The 15,113-nt window shown below is 48.4% G+C and overlaps 6 protein-coding genes across 6 annotated transcripts; 2 read left to right on the top strand and 4 right to left on the bottom strand.

Annotated features, from left to right (window-relative positions):
- Positions 1–27: 27 nt before the first annotated feature.
- Positions 28–1,336, top strand: FTJAE_11638 (Malic acid transport; the record flags this gene model as incomplete). Its single annotated transcript, XM_037344601.1, has 2 exons — positions 28–820; positions 870–1,336. The coding sequence occupies 2 exons, from the start codon at positions 28–30 to the stop codon at positions 1,334–1,336; spliced, it is 1,260 nt and encodes a 419-aa protein (XP_037201317.1).
- A 410-nt stretch (positions 1,337–1,746) lies between these two features.
- FTJAE_11639 (ent-kaurene oxidase) lies at positions 1,747–3,599 on the bottom strand (the record flags this gene model as incomplete). Its single annotated transcript, XM_037344602.1, has 4 exons — positions 1,747–1,797; positions 1,848–2,212; positions 2,265–2,922; positions 3,372–3,599. The coding sequence occupies 4 exons, from the start codon at positions 3,597–3,599 to the stop codon at positions 1,747–1,749; spliced, it is 1,302 nt and encodes a 433-aa protein (XP_037201318.1).
- Positions 3,600–4,335: 736 nt separating this feature from the next.
- FTJAE_11640 (cercosporin toxin biosynthesis) lies at positions 4,336–5,553 on the bottom strand (the record flags this gene model as incomplete). Its single annotated transcript, XM_037344604.1, has 1 exon — positions 4,336–5,553. The coding sequence occupies one exon, from the start codon at positions 5,551–5,553 to the stop codon at positions 4,336–4,338; it is 1,218 nt and encodes a 405-aa protein (XP_037201319.1).
- Positions 5,554–6,423: 870 nt separating this feature from the next.
- FTJAE_11641 (transcription activator acu-15) lies at positions 6,424–9,512 on the top strand (the record flags this gene model as incomplete). The annotated part of the gene is made up of 5 exons (XM_037344605.1): positions 6,424–6,952; positions 7,413–7,568; positions 7,619–8,217; positions 8,269–8,393; positions 8,459–9,512. The coding sequence occupies 5 exons, from the start codon at positions 6,424–6,426 to the stop codon at positions 9,510–9,512; spliced, it is 2,463 nt and encodes an 820-aa protein (XP_037201320.1).
- A 139-nt stretch (positions 9,513–9,651) lies between these two features.
- On the bottom strand, positions 9,652–12,553 carry FTJAE_11642 (isoamyl alcohol oxidase; the record flags this gene model as incomplete). Its single annotated transcript, XM_037344606.1, has 8 exons — positions 9,652–9,831; positions 9,891–10,121; positions 10,174–10,805; positions 10,914–11,089; positions 11,140–11,163; positions 11,220–11,638; positions 11,686–11,820; positions 12,269–12,553. The coding sequence occupies 8 exons, from the start codon at positions 12,551–12,553 to the stop codon at positions 9,652–9,654; spliced, it is 2,082 nt and encodes a 693-aa protein (XP_037201321.1).
- Positions 12,554–14,816: 2,263 nt separating this feature from the next.
- On the bottom strand, positions 14,817–15,113 carry FTJAE_11643 (uncharacterized protein; the record flags this gene model as incomplete). Its single annotated transcript, XM_037344607.1, has 2 exons — positions 14,817–14,897; positions 14,950–15,113. Coding segments are annotated over 2 exons (245 nt in total), but the record flags the coding sequence as incomplete, so codon positions are not given.

A 15,113-nucleotide genomic window follows, 5' to 3' on the forward strand; every position in this document is an offset into this window, starting at 1 on the left:
CTTATCGCGACTATACTCGCGATAAAAATGTCGCAACCAAGTAATCCCCAGTACAACACAAGGGACGCCGACACGCGCGACATGAATGGCCGCCCTGTAGACATCGAATCCGGCTCATCAGCACGCGACACAACACCACTCCGTCTAAAAGACCGCGTCGTCAGAATAACATGGAGTTGGTTCCCCTGCACAATGTCAACCGGCGGTCTCGCCAACCTCCTCAACGAACAGCCCTACACATTCACCGGCTTAAAAACCATCGGCAAAATATTCTTCATCCTAAACATCATCCTCTTCCTGACCTTCACAGCCCTCATAGCCGCCCGCTTCGCCATGAAACCCCGTGCTTTTCCAACAAGTCTGCATCATCCGTCTGAATCGTTCTTCTTTGGAGCGTTTTGGGTTTCTATTGCGTTGATACTTACGGGCGCGCAGTCGTATGGGGGGCCCGAGACGGGAGAGTGGTTTACGACGGCTATGAGGGTGGTGTTTTGGATGTATTATGCTTGTGAGATGGTTGTGGCTGTGGTGCAGTATCATATTATCTTTGAGACGGAGAGGCTTGCTATCTCGGAGGCGTTGCCCGGTTGGATATTGCCTGCATATCCGTTTTTGGTGACGGGGATGTTGGCGGCTAAGATAGCGGGGAGTCAACCGCAGTGGAGTGCGGTGCAGATTATAGTTGCTGGTTTGATGGGACAAGGGCTTGGATGGATGCTTGCGCTGTTTATTTATGCTGTTTACTTGTCGAGGCTCATTCAGCACAAGTTGCCGGTTGCGTCCAAGAGACCCGCCATGTTCATCGCTGTTGGACCAACAGGTAACGTCTCCCCCAACACTTGTTCATATCCCTGTGCTAACTCTTGTAGCTTTCACGTGTGGTGGTCTAATTGCACTCGGCAAACAAGCCAAGTCCGCTCTTCCAGATGACTTCCTCAGCACCCCTAGCATCCCCGCCGGCGAACTCTGGGCTGGCATGTCAGTAGCAGCAGGCCTCTTCATCTGGCTAATGGCGATCTGGTTCTCAGCCCTATCCGCTATATCTGTCCTCCGCGGCGCTCGAAGAATGGAGTTTAGTTTGTCCTGGTGGGCACTCGTTTTCCCCAACGTCGGTCTGGCTCTTGCGAGTATCAACGTTGGAAACACTCTGTCATCGAGGGGGATCAAGATTTTTGGATCATCGTTGACGGTTGTTTTGGTTATGGTGTGGTTTTTCTGCGCGGCGTTTCACATTCGAGCTGTTATTAGGAAGGATTTACTTGCTGTTGGGAAGGATCTGGATGTTGAGTATGTTAACAAACAGCATGATATAAAGTCTGAGAAGCAAAGAGATTAGCAAGCGAGTAGCCAAGGTTTAGATGTCACTGGATGGTATTCATTGTGGCTTTCAAAAGTGCGTAAGAGAATATCACCCTATGGCCTACTTTTACTGTTTTATGCTCTGGTTGAAATCGTGGGTGCTTGATCAAGCCCAGGCTAAACAAGCGATGAGAGAGCTTCCTCAAGACTAGGATGTAGAACTCTCAAAGCTCTTGGAAATTAACCGTACGTACTGTTGGCTAAGGCTCGGTATCGTCACCAGTCGTCAGTGCGGTTCAATGTGACAGCCCTTGATTTTAAACAGCGTTATCGTCTGAGCCATAAAGATGTACAATAATTGTAAATACTAGAGCTACCGGAGAGCTGAGTTGTCGCAATTCCAAGGCTCTTGTTTGTTTCCACCACACATACTAGACATACTCCATTCTAATGGTCCCTGTCCTTAAAAAGGATCTCAAAGTCCGGTTCAGGAGAGCACTATCATAGTCAGCATTAGATCCACGCATTAACTCTGTATTCAAACTTACCAATACTTCAAACTCAATATTCTCAGGTCGACTCACACCATCAGGAAGCTTGATATCATAGTTCATCAACAGCTCCGCCATGATGAGCTTGATGTTGATAGCACTGAGATATCTCCCCGGGCACGCATGTCGTCCAAAGCCCCACGACAAGTCATCCGTCCCGCTGCTGGAATACATGTACTTCTTTTCCTTACCAGGAGTTCTGCGCCATTTGTGAAAGCGCAGACCATCAAACCCCTCTGGGTTCTCATATAACTCGGGATCTTTGTGGATTGAGCAAGTGTTGATTTCGAGCTTGGTGCCTTTGGGGACGAATGTGCCGTCTGGGAGGGTCATGTCTGCGATAGCTGCGCGCTGAAAAGTAGCTGTACCCTATTAGCATCTCGTGAAGATTGTAAATCTTTGCGGTGGACATACTGAGATCAGGGGAGTTAAACCGCTGGCTCTCCTTGAGAAAGCTATCAAGCTTATCCATCGCCACCGTCGACTCCTTCGTAAAATTCCCATTCCCATCCCTAGCCACACTCCCAACCTCCTCTCTCAAAATAGGTATATACTCCGGATGCGCCACAAGATCATAAATCGCCTGCGCCGTCGACGAAAAAGTAGTCACAGTCCCAACAGCAATCAACGTCATCTGATGCAACAACTGCAGCTCAACATCATCCTTAATCTGTTCATTCCGTCCATTGCTCAAATGATCCAGCATAGTCGGCGGATCCTCCAAATTCCCACCTTTTTCTTGTCTTTCACGCATAGAAGCCATTACTCGTTTGCGCCCTTTAGCCCATTGGTCTTTTATGGCGGCGCGCTCGGGGATGAAGCGGTATACGAGGGGGCGGAGGTAGGGGTGCCATTGTTTGAGGGCGCGGATGCAGTCGAAGCAGGCGAGGACATAGCCGGTTGATGCAGAGAGCCATTCTTCGTCGAGGGAGGCGGTTGTGCCTTGGAAGACGCGGGCGTTGTTGGTGGCGATGAGGCGGAGGACTTTGTCGTGGACTTTGACGGGGGTCCAGTCTTCGCTGGTCAGGAGAGTCTCAGCGGAGGATATGAGGAGACGAACCTTTGTATTTTCCTATGATGTTTGGCATATTCTTTTGAACCATTCGATGCAGAAGTGGTGTGAAGGCGGCTGGTGTCGTTAGCCTGCAACGAAGGTGTCAGCGGGGAGATACTCACAAAGCGACCCGGTTAGATTAGCCTTGATAGCGTGGATCACATATTCCGCTGGACCGCCAAAATGCGTATACTCGATTTGCATGTCCTTGAAGAGTCAGTAAATATCGGAAGGGCTGGCAAGGCGGAGGCGGACATTGTCAATCGAGACTTTGAAGCTGAGCCCGGGATGACTTTTTAGTTCATCGAGAAAGCTAGGTGGGATCACAAGCTTTACACCTATACACTTGTCAGCTAAGTTATCGACATTGGTCGCTTGCCTTACCATCCTGGGTATCAAGACCAAAGACCTCATTTTTGAACTATTCTGTCAGCATGCAAACTCATCCACGGTAGTCGTTGCAATACCTTTGCGTAGCCCTTTGCCATCACAGCACGTGGATTGAAGCAGTACTCAAGCGCCCGTTGTCTCGCACTCTTGATCTCATCTTGGAGTAGAATCCTCACCTTGTGTGTTGCGCTCGAGCTAAAGAATCTCAAAGCAAAGACGATGGAAGCGACCGCCACGACTCCAGCAGCAACAAGGCTCGGGAACTGAGGGTGGTTGTACATCGCGCCGGTCGATTTGGTACTCATATTGAAATTGCTTGCCATCGCACACAATTACCGAACAGCATAACTCAATGAACTCTGCGCAGACCAGGGCTACAGGTCTGTTTTATGATAATTAATTAATTCTGCCATTTTCATGTGAAGTCAGATTTGTTTGCTTTCAATTTACGACGCTAGATATTGTTCCTCTTAATGTCACGGCGCTAGACATTGTTCTATTTTTGTGGCTGAGTTTGCCTTCGCGACGCGACGACTACTAACAGCCACCTTGAATCCAAAACCTCTGATTGTTCTAGAACTAAAACCGATTGTCTTGTATTCCGACTTAACTCCTGGCTGTAGAGGGTTTGGTAATCAACTCGGCATTCGGACTTGATCAATAGCGTTTCCTTTTCTTGTCGCAGACCTTTCCTCGGTGGAGTCGCGTTTCCCGGAGACAGCCGTGGTTTGTAAGATGAAGCGACGAGCTTCACCCTTCTTTATCTAAAAGAATTCGATGTCTGTTATGCAAATGGTCAATTATATATAGAACCAGGCTCTATCTGACTAGAGATTAAAGGAATAGTCAAGGTTACGCCCTACTAGGTAACCTGCGAACTTTTGGCACGGCTGTTTAAGACGTATCTTCGTGGACAGGCCTGCTGTAGATGTCATCGGTGAAATTAAATAATCTATAGACAAGGGTGTTCGAGCATTTAGGGCCTCAGCTCGTTCCATCCTTGTTACAAGTACATGTAGAGTTGACAGCGCATCTGCAACGTTAAGGAGATGCCACCTTCAGCTCAGAGAATGGCTTCATCTGAAACATATGTCCTGCACCACCACCACTAAGTCCCACCGTCTTCTCACCACGCTCTGTCATCAACTTGGCATAGCCTTCAAGTGCCTCGCCACGGGTAATGACGCTGCACAAGTCGGCTGCTTCCTGAAACGCAGAGTTGGCACCAACGCCTCCAACAGGTGTCATCGGGTGTGCTGCATCGCCCAGCAAAGTCACTACCGCACAGTCAGGACTTTCGACCAGTTCATCCCACTCCCTCTTGAATGTCTCTGGAGAGGAAGCGAAGAATGCTAATATCGATGATGCAGACGGGTCTTGGTTCTGTAGCAGTGATCGGATGGTAGGATGCCAGCTCTTGGTCATCTCAACAGACTGCGCAGCATTGAGGTCTTCTGCTGCGATTCCCAGCATGGTTCTGTTGATGCATAGGACCCAGTACACGTAGTCATCTGGAACCCTATACTTGGTCCTTTCGTCGAAGCTCAGGTCTTGTGGAAACTCCATTGTGTCAGTGAAGAGCTTGAGTCCAGGCTTGCTGCTCTCTCCAGCAAGACATATCCCACCGAAGAATTCTTTAGCCATAGAAGTTTGGGTTTCGGGCTTGATGAATGTCTTTCCATAGATAGCGCCGCACTCAGTATCCAAGACGGTGTAGTTCGGCATCAGCTGCCGACGAATATGAGATCTGGTACCGTCGGCGCCGACCAAGATCGCTCCTGTTTCCTTTGTACCATCCGTAAACGTCACCTCGACACCATCACCGGTGACACGATAGCTTTCAAACGTCTTTCCAAAGCTGATACTATCGTCCAATCCCTCCAAGAGTACATTTCGAAGAACAACGCGATCAGCGTTATAATACTTCCCCTCCGCCATCGGAGGCGGACCACGTCGTTCACCAGACGGTGCTGGTTTCTGGCCGGTGACCGCATCGAGGCCGCTCATGGCTGGGTTGAATACGGCGCAGGTATCTTCATAGGTTTTCCAGAGATGGTCTGGGAGCAGTTTTTGAAGTGCACTTGCGCCGTCGGGGTTGATGCGAATACGATAGCCTTGGGGGCGGAAGTCTGCGGATGAGTCGCGTTCGAAGACGTGGAATGGTACAGGTGGGCTTGCGCGTTTGAGACCTTGAGAGAGAGCGAGGCCTCCAAGGCCTCCTCCGACGATTAAGACTCTGTTTTGGTCACTAGATGGCATTTTGAAGAATCGAAGTGAGTGGGTTGTAGTGTGAATAAGCTAATGGGTGTTTCTGGTGAAATGTTGCTCAGTTGAATCTACATGAAGCATATCTACAGTATTTATAAAATCTCTAAAAAGGGGCCATCTGTCATAGCTTCGCCATGTTGTAAGTTTCGTATCATCCGTCTGGAGCTTTCGGGACTTTCTACCTTCCGACGAAATTACCATGCAGCTGTCACCGGCGGATTGTGCGAGCCGAATGAACGCTCTGCCGACTCTCACCTTGCCTGACTGAGCCAAGGTTAGTCGATCAGTTCGATGCTTTACCGTATATGGTAAGGTGGTCATCTCCTGCCATCAGGTTTTGACTCAACTGAGCTAACAAGACGAGAAGCACCTATCTGCAAATCCAGCTGGCTAACCGCGAATTCCATCATTTCTAGCCAATATAGGACAAATCTACCAATAGCAATCCATTTAGGCAACGTTATTACTTATTCAAAAGCTGTACCAGGTCACGTCTTGCTTGAGTTCCATCTTTACATACTACTGGGGGCCTTTGACATTCGCTGACCTCGTCTGACGGGGCATGCCTTGTCTCTCTCCATATGCTTCATTTTGTCTTTTTAAGCATCATTACATATGATAATTATTATTTTAGTTTTATAAATTCATACTGATTTATTTTCCTACGTTGCTGGGGCCAGATCAATGACGTAGCCCGTCGCTACAGAGACGCGACTCTAGGGCTCATGGTGACGTGCATGACTCTGAATTGCTCATGACTTTTACCGTCATAGAACCAAAGTCAACAATAAAAGTTCAACTTTTTGACACCAATTTACAACAATTTGACTCCTCGAAAATTGAACATCCAAATCAATCATCATGTCTCTTCGCATCTCCCAATCCCTCCGCCGCGCAGCCCTGCGCCCCAACCCATCCCTCATCAAAACCCCAATCATCACGCACCGCTTTCAAAGCACACAGCAGAACAAAGACCAACCAATCCTCTACTCTGCCCACGCCAAAGTCGTCGGCGCTCGCAAGGGCCACGTCGAAGCAGAGTCCCTCAACGTCGACCTCACCATGTCCAAAGCCCTCGGCGGCCCCGGCGACGCAGGCAAGACGAACCCCGAGGAGATGTTCGCCGCTGGCTACGGCGCGTGTTTCCAGTCTGCCATGAACGCCGTGGCTGCCAAGGATGGTATTACCATGCCCACTGCGCCGGAGGATAGTATTGTTGAGACGACGGTGCATCTTGTCGGTGATATGAAGAAGCTTGATATGGGGCTGAGGGTGGATATGAAGATTAGTGTCAGGGGATTGGAGAAGGAGCAGATTGAGGGGATTGTTGAGAAGACTAAGAAGGTTTGTCCGTATAGTAGGGCTATTGAGGGCAATGTTTTGACAGAGTGTACGGTTGTTAAGCTGGACTAATCGAGGATATTGGTGTTGTACTGGTCTAAGACTTGTGTCTTTTAGATTGAGTTAACTTAAAAGTAAAACACATAGTATGTTTACCATCAAACAAAATTGACTAAAACCCAAGGTTTTATAAATTGGATAATTCAATTCATGGTAAAACTAAAGATATAATATTCCCTTTAACGGCATGTTGTCTTATTTAAAGAGGTAGTGCGACTCTCCGATAAGCACTCGTTAGTTGTATCTAGGGTAGCAGATGTAGAAAAGATAGAACTTGGCTTAACGAGATCGAGACCGCGATCGTCGGGCGCGCTTACAGGAGTATGGCGCTACCCTTCTAACGTTAGAGGTGGGGAAATGCTTTGACCTCTGGTAACTCAAAACTCTCAACCTCCTCCATCAAGAGATAATTCACAGCTAATGTCCCATTCACAAACCGAGTCATCAAGCGCAAGACCTCCTCGTCGTCGTCCCCGAGGGCTCGTCGCATGTCGTCGGTGCAAGACCCGTAAACAGCGCTGCGACAATGAATTCCCAGCGTGCTCGAATTGCCTCTCGGCGGGAGAGAAGTGCTCCTATGGCGCCAAGCAAGCATACCCAGCAGAGTATGTAAAGTCGCTCGAGCGTCAGATCTCAAGGTTACAGGATGAGATAGCCTCGCCGCGACAAAACGTCGTCAGTCAGCAGCAGACGCTGTCGATGGTTGACACCCAGTCTGGCATGAGTGAGACGGAGCCCGCAAATTTGGCCGAGACTGCAGCTTCGGACTTGGAAGCTAGCGCTGGGATTGTTGCGCCATCGCCGGATTCTTTTCTGGGAACGTCGAGTGGGTATCCTCTTACGAAACTGCTGCGTTCGGCATTGCCCTCGGTGGATGCACGCCAGGGCGATCGAGCAGGAACTTCACATCAAGTAAATGTTGCGACGCGCTCATTAATAGGCGTGCGCGTCAACATAGGACAGCAGCCTGAGGGTGGCCAAGTGTCTGACGGCTCAGATCTGCCCAGCAAGGAGGTTGGCGAGAAACTCATTGAAGCGTACTATGCAAGGGTGCACCCAAAACACCCCTTCCTACCCCGAAAAAGAGTCCAGTCACTACACGAAGCTAGGCTTGAGCTCGTCCCAGCACACAAAGCTGCGCGCTCAGAAGGTAGGGAGGGTAAATGCGACTACGCGACCTTGCAACTGGTGTATGCCATCGGAGCACGTTACTTGCAGCTAAGCAATGATGATGATCATTATTCATCTCCAAAGGTTAGCGCCTACCCGCCAAGAGGATCTACATGTCTGACTTGAGGAATCTAGCGACACTATGCCTGCGCGATGGCAGATGCGGACAGTATCTTTGCGACCGGTAGTCTCGAGAGCCTGGAAGCGATGCTCCTGCTCACGATATACCAATTGAGGTCGCCTACAGGTCCTGGGGTCTGGTAAGCAACCACTACAAAAATGGGCGCCTATAGAGATCGGGCAGTCTAATGATAATGACCGTTAGGTGGATGATCGAGACAACGATGCGGTATTGCATTGATAATGGCCTCCACAGACAAGCCACAAACCTCCCTCCCAGCCTCGACGAGAGACGAAAAAGGATCTTCTGGACGGCGTACATGTTGGAGAGATCAGTTGCTCGGACCATGGGTCGACCTCACTCTATTTCCGACAGAGATATCGACGTCGCGCTCCCAGCCAATATTGACGATGAACTCGACTCCGATGAAGCCATCCTCGCAGCCATTACAGAGTATAACCAACACCCACCTCAGATCACCTCACTCACGCCAGCTATTCACATCTTCCGGCTACAGCAAATAGATTCCAAGATTTCATATACAGTATGTCGCGTGGACAAAGACGTCTCCGATATAAAGCCGCACAAGGTGACTCGTCTTCGGCAAGCTTTGGAGGAATGGAAGGCCGGAATACCTCAGACCGATCCAGAGAATAAATCGCACCCTTATCTCACAACAGACTACCATATGATCCAATACCACAAAGCCATTATACTCCTAAACCTACCCTTCCTACCTACTCTCACCCCACAGAGTCCAACCTTCCACGAGATCGTCCACTCCGCCGGCCAGGTCTGCTCTCTGTCCAAACGCCTTCATGACCAACAGACGTACATCTCCTTCTCCTTACTCTCACTACACGCAAACTTCGTCGCTGGCTTAGTCATGGTCTACTGTTTCTGCCTCGACTCCTCAATCTTCAGTCCCAAATTTAGCAGCAGTGTGAGAGCGTGTAGTACCATGTTGTACATCATTTCCGAGCGATGGCCGAGAGCGGTTCAGGCGAGGAATGCATTCGATCGTCTTGTCGCTGCTACGATAGAAAGTGACCATGAATCAAATAATGGTATTTTGAGGTCAGAGGATAATTTGGATGTGTCGCAGGACGGCTTTGTGGCAGATGAGGCTGGTAATCTGGAGGTGTGGAATAGCTTTGAGTCGATACTTGGGGATCATCAGATTGATCTGGGAACTTGGATGCATGATAGCATTTTTGACACGATGGGCACGTTTCAGCCAATGGATTGGACGGAGTAGGCAACCATAGTCATGCAATTGCAATATTTGCTCAACTATATAGTAAATGGTCATAGGCCTGGGTCTTGCCACACACACTCTATGACGCCTCGGTTACGTCCCGTTCAGAGGAGAAGAGTGTAATTAGAGATAGTTGAGTTTACCAAGGGGTAAACGCTCGACAAAGTCTACCATCCTGTCGCTGGACACAGTCCTCGCTACCAACACACTGCGGGCACCACAGAATGCCATTAGGATCATATATCTCCTTGATATCACGAAGTCGTGCGTAGTTCGGTCCCCAGAACGACCACTGCCAACCAGGCTCTATCGAATTTGCCTTTTTCCACCAGTCAGCTAAGAGCGCGTGTCAAAAGTAATACCAGGGCGCCATCTTACCTCGTTCAGGTAAGCTCCTTGCGCAGGATCCAATTCCCTCAGCAATGCGAGTTTTCTATATGTCATATCGTGAATAATATTTCTGACTTCAGTCTCGTTTGTAGAGTCAGTCCAGCTTTGGCCTGTGATCAGATGGACGGTTGCACTTCGCCAGGAGGGATGGAGAGAGTTGTTTACGGGCTTGGGGCTGATGGTCAGAGTGCCGGATATAGAGAGATTAGGCAAGCCATTCTAAGGGTCTGTTAGTGCTGTGACTGGAATAGGAACATGGCCATGTCTGTACCGATGGTGCGTCCTTGGTGGGACCGATCTTTTTGTACACGGCTGCAAAGTTCTCTCTCTTTTCTATGACTGTCTGTCGTGAGATCAAGCGAGAAGCTCTAATGTCGTAGCCTGCGCTGACCGTCCCAATTTCCGGCAACACCTTGAGCAGGCCCTGCCAGGTGCTAACTGGGATCTTAGTAAAAGACCAATTAATCGTGCTGTTGAATTCTCCAAGCATCCTTCGGAATGGTTCAAGAGCATCGTCATAAGTCTTGTTAGAGATATCAAATCCCATGAACGATCCACTAAAAGTCAACGCCTCAGCTTGAGGAAGACCTGTCACTGTGTAGTAACCATGAACACCAGCGTCTTGAATCGCAGGGAAGAGCGCATGAGCATCTGCAATGACGTTGTAGAACTCCTCTTCTGAAGTCTGGTTCTTGGCTTTAATGTCATAGCCTCCCATCACCACTGTTGGTGCGGGATAGGCCTTCACGGTTAGCTTTGTAATGACACCAAACGTGCCGCCGCCGCCGCCGCGAATAGCCCAATAGAGATCCTGGTTCTGACACTCGTTGGCGATTAGGACTTTGCCTGCTGGTGTGACAAGCTCTGCCTCGAGGATGTTATCTGCCCCCTGGCCGTATTTTCCTGTTGCAAATCCGTGACCGCCTCAGTGGCCCAGCCGATAACTCCGACATCCTTTCGCAAGGTCAGTCAAGCACAAGCACTGCGAGCGGGGGATGAGACTGACATTACTGGTCCCGCCAACCGCCAACGCGTTCTGTCCTGCCAAAGCTTCGTACATCTCGCCGTCTTGAACCCCGGCACCAACAGTGGCTGCCATACGAGGGCTCGGGGCGTTTTGGGCGTTGGGGCAAGCTAAAATAAAGTTTTCCAGGAGTTCAATTCTCTTCATGTTGTGAGTCCAGATTCTGATACACAGGTTAGTATTGCTTTCAGGTTGGATTGCTGCTTTACTTACGACAAACTACTATTTCCCAAGTTCCTAAACCATGTTAGCAGGTATATATGTCTAAAGATGCCATAGCGATCCTGCTTTACCTTCCGTTACTAGCATGGCCGGTGTTCTTGATAACCAATCGTATATTATGTTCACTAGCAAACTCCATTGCCGCAACAACATGATATACCGTGGTAGCGTTGACGACATAGGTGGGAATCGCTCCATTTGAACAACCTCGCTCACCAGCTTGGGCATCGCCGTAGATACTGGTTCCGTTCTCATAGACTGGAGTGCAGCCAGCATTGGCCCACTCGGTGTGAAGACTGGCAGGGTCGCTGGAGTGAAACTTTGACTCGGACCATTGTTTAATGACTGCCTCACAGGCGACAGGGTTGTAGCTAGAGTGAGCTTTGTAACAAACAGCACCAGGCGGGATGTATCGGATCAGATGTCCGTCGACTGTAGAGTTCAATGAAGCCCAGGTTTCTGTAGAGGGCCAACAAGATTCGCCGATTATCTAAAAAGATGTTAGAGAGTGTAGAAGTAATACGTAAAGTAACTTACACATCGACATTGATCTTCTGCATATCCAGACGTAACAAATGCCCCAACTACAGCAAGCGCGGGGAGGCAGAACTTTGATGAGCGCATATTGAAGTTCCTCTGGCAGTATGTGTGAAGACTGGAAGGAATATTTCCCTAAAATGAGACAAGCCTATTTTATGTCTGCAGAAGACGGATCGCTGATGTCATTAGTTGGGTACTTGGCATTATTCTATGTAATACGCGGAAATGTCAATGCGAAAAGTCGATATATACGAAAATACCCATACAGAATACGAAAAACGCTTGAATCAGTCTAGCATCGCCTCACCGCTGACGTTGCCCTCTGTGGAACTCCTCTCATGGATACGCGTATAAGGTGACGGGGAAAACGAAGGACGGCAAAGCGTAATCAAGGAAGCTATACTCCACAGGCAAACTGCACGATGCTTTCAAGACTGTTGTATAAAATCTAAAATAAAACGTAGCAAACATGCAAGTTCTATATCTAGAAATATCCGAACAACCCAGCAGCCATAACAACAAGCAAAGGAGGAAACACCCAATGCTGCGTCTCCCCACCTCCAATAACAATCCGACTCACGAACCCATCAGTGATCGGCATAGCTATCGCTGCGCTCAAAGCCTTGGCCATTAGCGTCTCATCTCCCGTGGTCCAGATGATGGAGATCAACACGCCGACGGTGATGTTGCGAATGCCCCAGATCCTCATAAGAGCGAGACTGAACTTTTTTGCGAGAGGTTCAGTGGGGATGGGAAATTCTAGGCTTTGGAGATGGTGGTTTGGGCGGAGGGTTGCGTTGAGGCCGAGGCCGACTAGCATGAGCCCTAGGCCGAGACTGCCGTTGAAGATGATTGGATGGGGCATTTTGATGTTGGAGATTGTGTTGCGTTGTTTGTGTATCGTGTAATAAGTTTGAACAGTGAGATTGAAGTTTGAGAGGTTGGAATATTTTCTGATGAGATGTCACTACTATCAACACGGCATCGACCTGTGCTTATATAGTAATCTGTCTCACCATTCTTGCTTTCAATTTCCATGATTTATAAGTCAGTCTGGGCTAATGCAGGCTCGAGGCCGTGTTCATCATCAATCCTTCAAGTCAGATCTTAGCCTCGATAAAAGTTGCTTCAGGTGGGGCATGGTAACCAATCAGCCAATGACATCTCGGCGCAGTGGCTCCACATTCCTTGCTGATAAATTTCCGGATTTCGCGTTTCGGCTTCGGCTCCAGAGCATGATTATTTCTACTTAACTCCATGCCTATATACAATAAGCTGCAACTCGTATGCCTGCTGTGATTTATCTGTGCATTCGCCTGTTAAGGAGAAAGGATAGGTTCCAAATTCATGCAATTGATTTACATTCAATAGCATTGATGATCGATGATGCAGAACAACTAAGATTCTTGCAATGCGTGCCCCTAACGACCTGGCCCCAGAAAGTCTTCGGTTACGCGCATTACAGGTTTTTTGTTGGTCTGTATTCTACCTAAATCGCGAAGATTATATATTAACGGTGCTAGAGTTTAACCTCATTGCACACAATCAACCATGCAGTTGTAATGCTAGCGTGAAGTTGAGTAAGCCATAATTAAAGATGAGTTAATAAAGAGATATCCACCATGGCAGCGGCGAGTAGTCGCTTGACTTCGAGAAAGATACTAAAGCTTATCCCAAGCTTCATACCTCCCATTGGAATATCGCGAACTTTGACTTTCGTCAAGCTTTGCCCAACAACATTGATACTAGTTTTATAATTCAGTCCCAAAAGGTAAATGCTCACAAGGTTCTGGCCCTTATCCATGATCTATAAATTCCTTCCATCCCGTATCACTTCTTCCATTATCTCTTCTCATTTATGCTTTACCCAGGCTCTCCGAACGAACCCAATATCACCCCACAAATCAGACCGCCACCATTCATCTCTATCGGGAGTTCATTCACAATAAAATTGCAATCACGATGGATCTCGACAGCAAAATACTCGGTTCGGTCACCGTAGGACTTGTTGTTGGCCTCCATTTTAGCGCCATAATTTTGAAGCCCTTTGGCCTAGGACTTGACATCAGCAAACAGTCCGGCTATATGTTGGCGCTGAACTGCATGAGACGTATATGTCACATTTTTTTTGTGATCCGATACACAGCTTGATCTCCCTGGTCTTCTCATCGGCCACGATGTCCTGTCAGACTGGGTGAAATCATCGCACATATCCCTGGCAGTCAAGGCCTTGATATAGAAAGTGGCCCTGCCTCTATCGGCCTCTTCCAGGCATTGTCTATTCGCATAGAGGCCGGTCCTTTATCTTAATACTCCACTCTTCATTATTTCTACTCCATTCTACCAACGGGTCGATTCTCATTTACTTCGCCTTCGCGTTATCTTCTTTAATTGACATTGTCTCCGTGTCGAACGCGACCGACTGCCTTGACTTACAAGCATAAGCCGTCGTCGGCGCATCATATCCAATCCACACATCCCAAATCGTAAGACTTATGCTTCTCTTACAAATCTTAATAAATTGGAGTTTGGTTCGGTCGGGCTTGGACTTTACTCCCTTGGATTTGTCCATGGTGATTATAAATATGAGGATTCGCAACGTCACTCCTAGCCAAAGCATTCCTGACTGCTAGATCGGGCGGCTTGCCAAAGACTCATGATCTAGAGTTTACACTAGGTCTAAAATGCATCAATCACCCAAAAAGATTGGCGTAACATCAAATTCTTCGCCAGATTTGTTATTTGCAGGTGAGACTTGTGGCTTAGAACTCAAATTCGCACGGAAAACTTAAAATCACTTTGCCTTGGAAGACGAGAAAGTCCAACAACCAGATATGTTTTCATTGTTATGTACTCAACAACTAAACTAGATCCCAAGAAATGCTTGCCAAGAAGCGTGTGGATGGTAAAGTTCGAGGGCGGCTTGGCCAGAGCCATCCCCTACCAGAACCGGCAGAAGCGAATCATTCCAAATCCCATATCAATCTCAAATTCATTCATCCATCGCGTAGTAATGATCGTAAAGGTTTCGTGTGTCAAATGATCGTAGATCTTCGTGAGTATCGATTTTTCATTGCCAGTGACTCCCAGTGCCGAGGTCACCATGATCGATAGAGGGATAAAACCCTTTACCAGCCGAAGTTCTTGACAGTCTTCTTGATGGTGATGGTGCCACCGCCAACGTTGAAGTTGCAGCCCTGGTTGCCGTTCTATTTCCAAGTTAGCAAATTACCAGCAAGTCTGGGTGGTTAGTGTACTCACGTTGTTGTTGCAGCACATCTGGATACCGTTGCAAACACCTCCAAGGCCACCGTTGGTGAAGGAAACACACTCAACATCGGCCTTGTTGCCAGCGGAGGTGCAGCAGTAGAGGGACTGGCCGTTACCGCACTGGTTCTGCTGGTTGTTGTTGTTGTTGTTCTTGG

The sequence above is a fragment of the Fusarium tjaetaba genome (assembly GCF_013396195.1).
Source record: "Fusarium tjaetaba strain NRRL 66243 chromosome Unknown NRRL66243_c0000294, whole genome shotgun sequence".
In the NCBI taxonomy this organism is placed as follows: Eukaryota; Fungi; Ascomycota; class Sordariomycetes; order Hypocreales; family Nectriaceae; genus Fusarium; species Fusarium tjaetaba.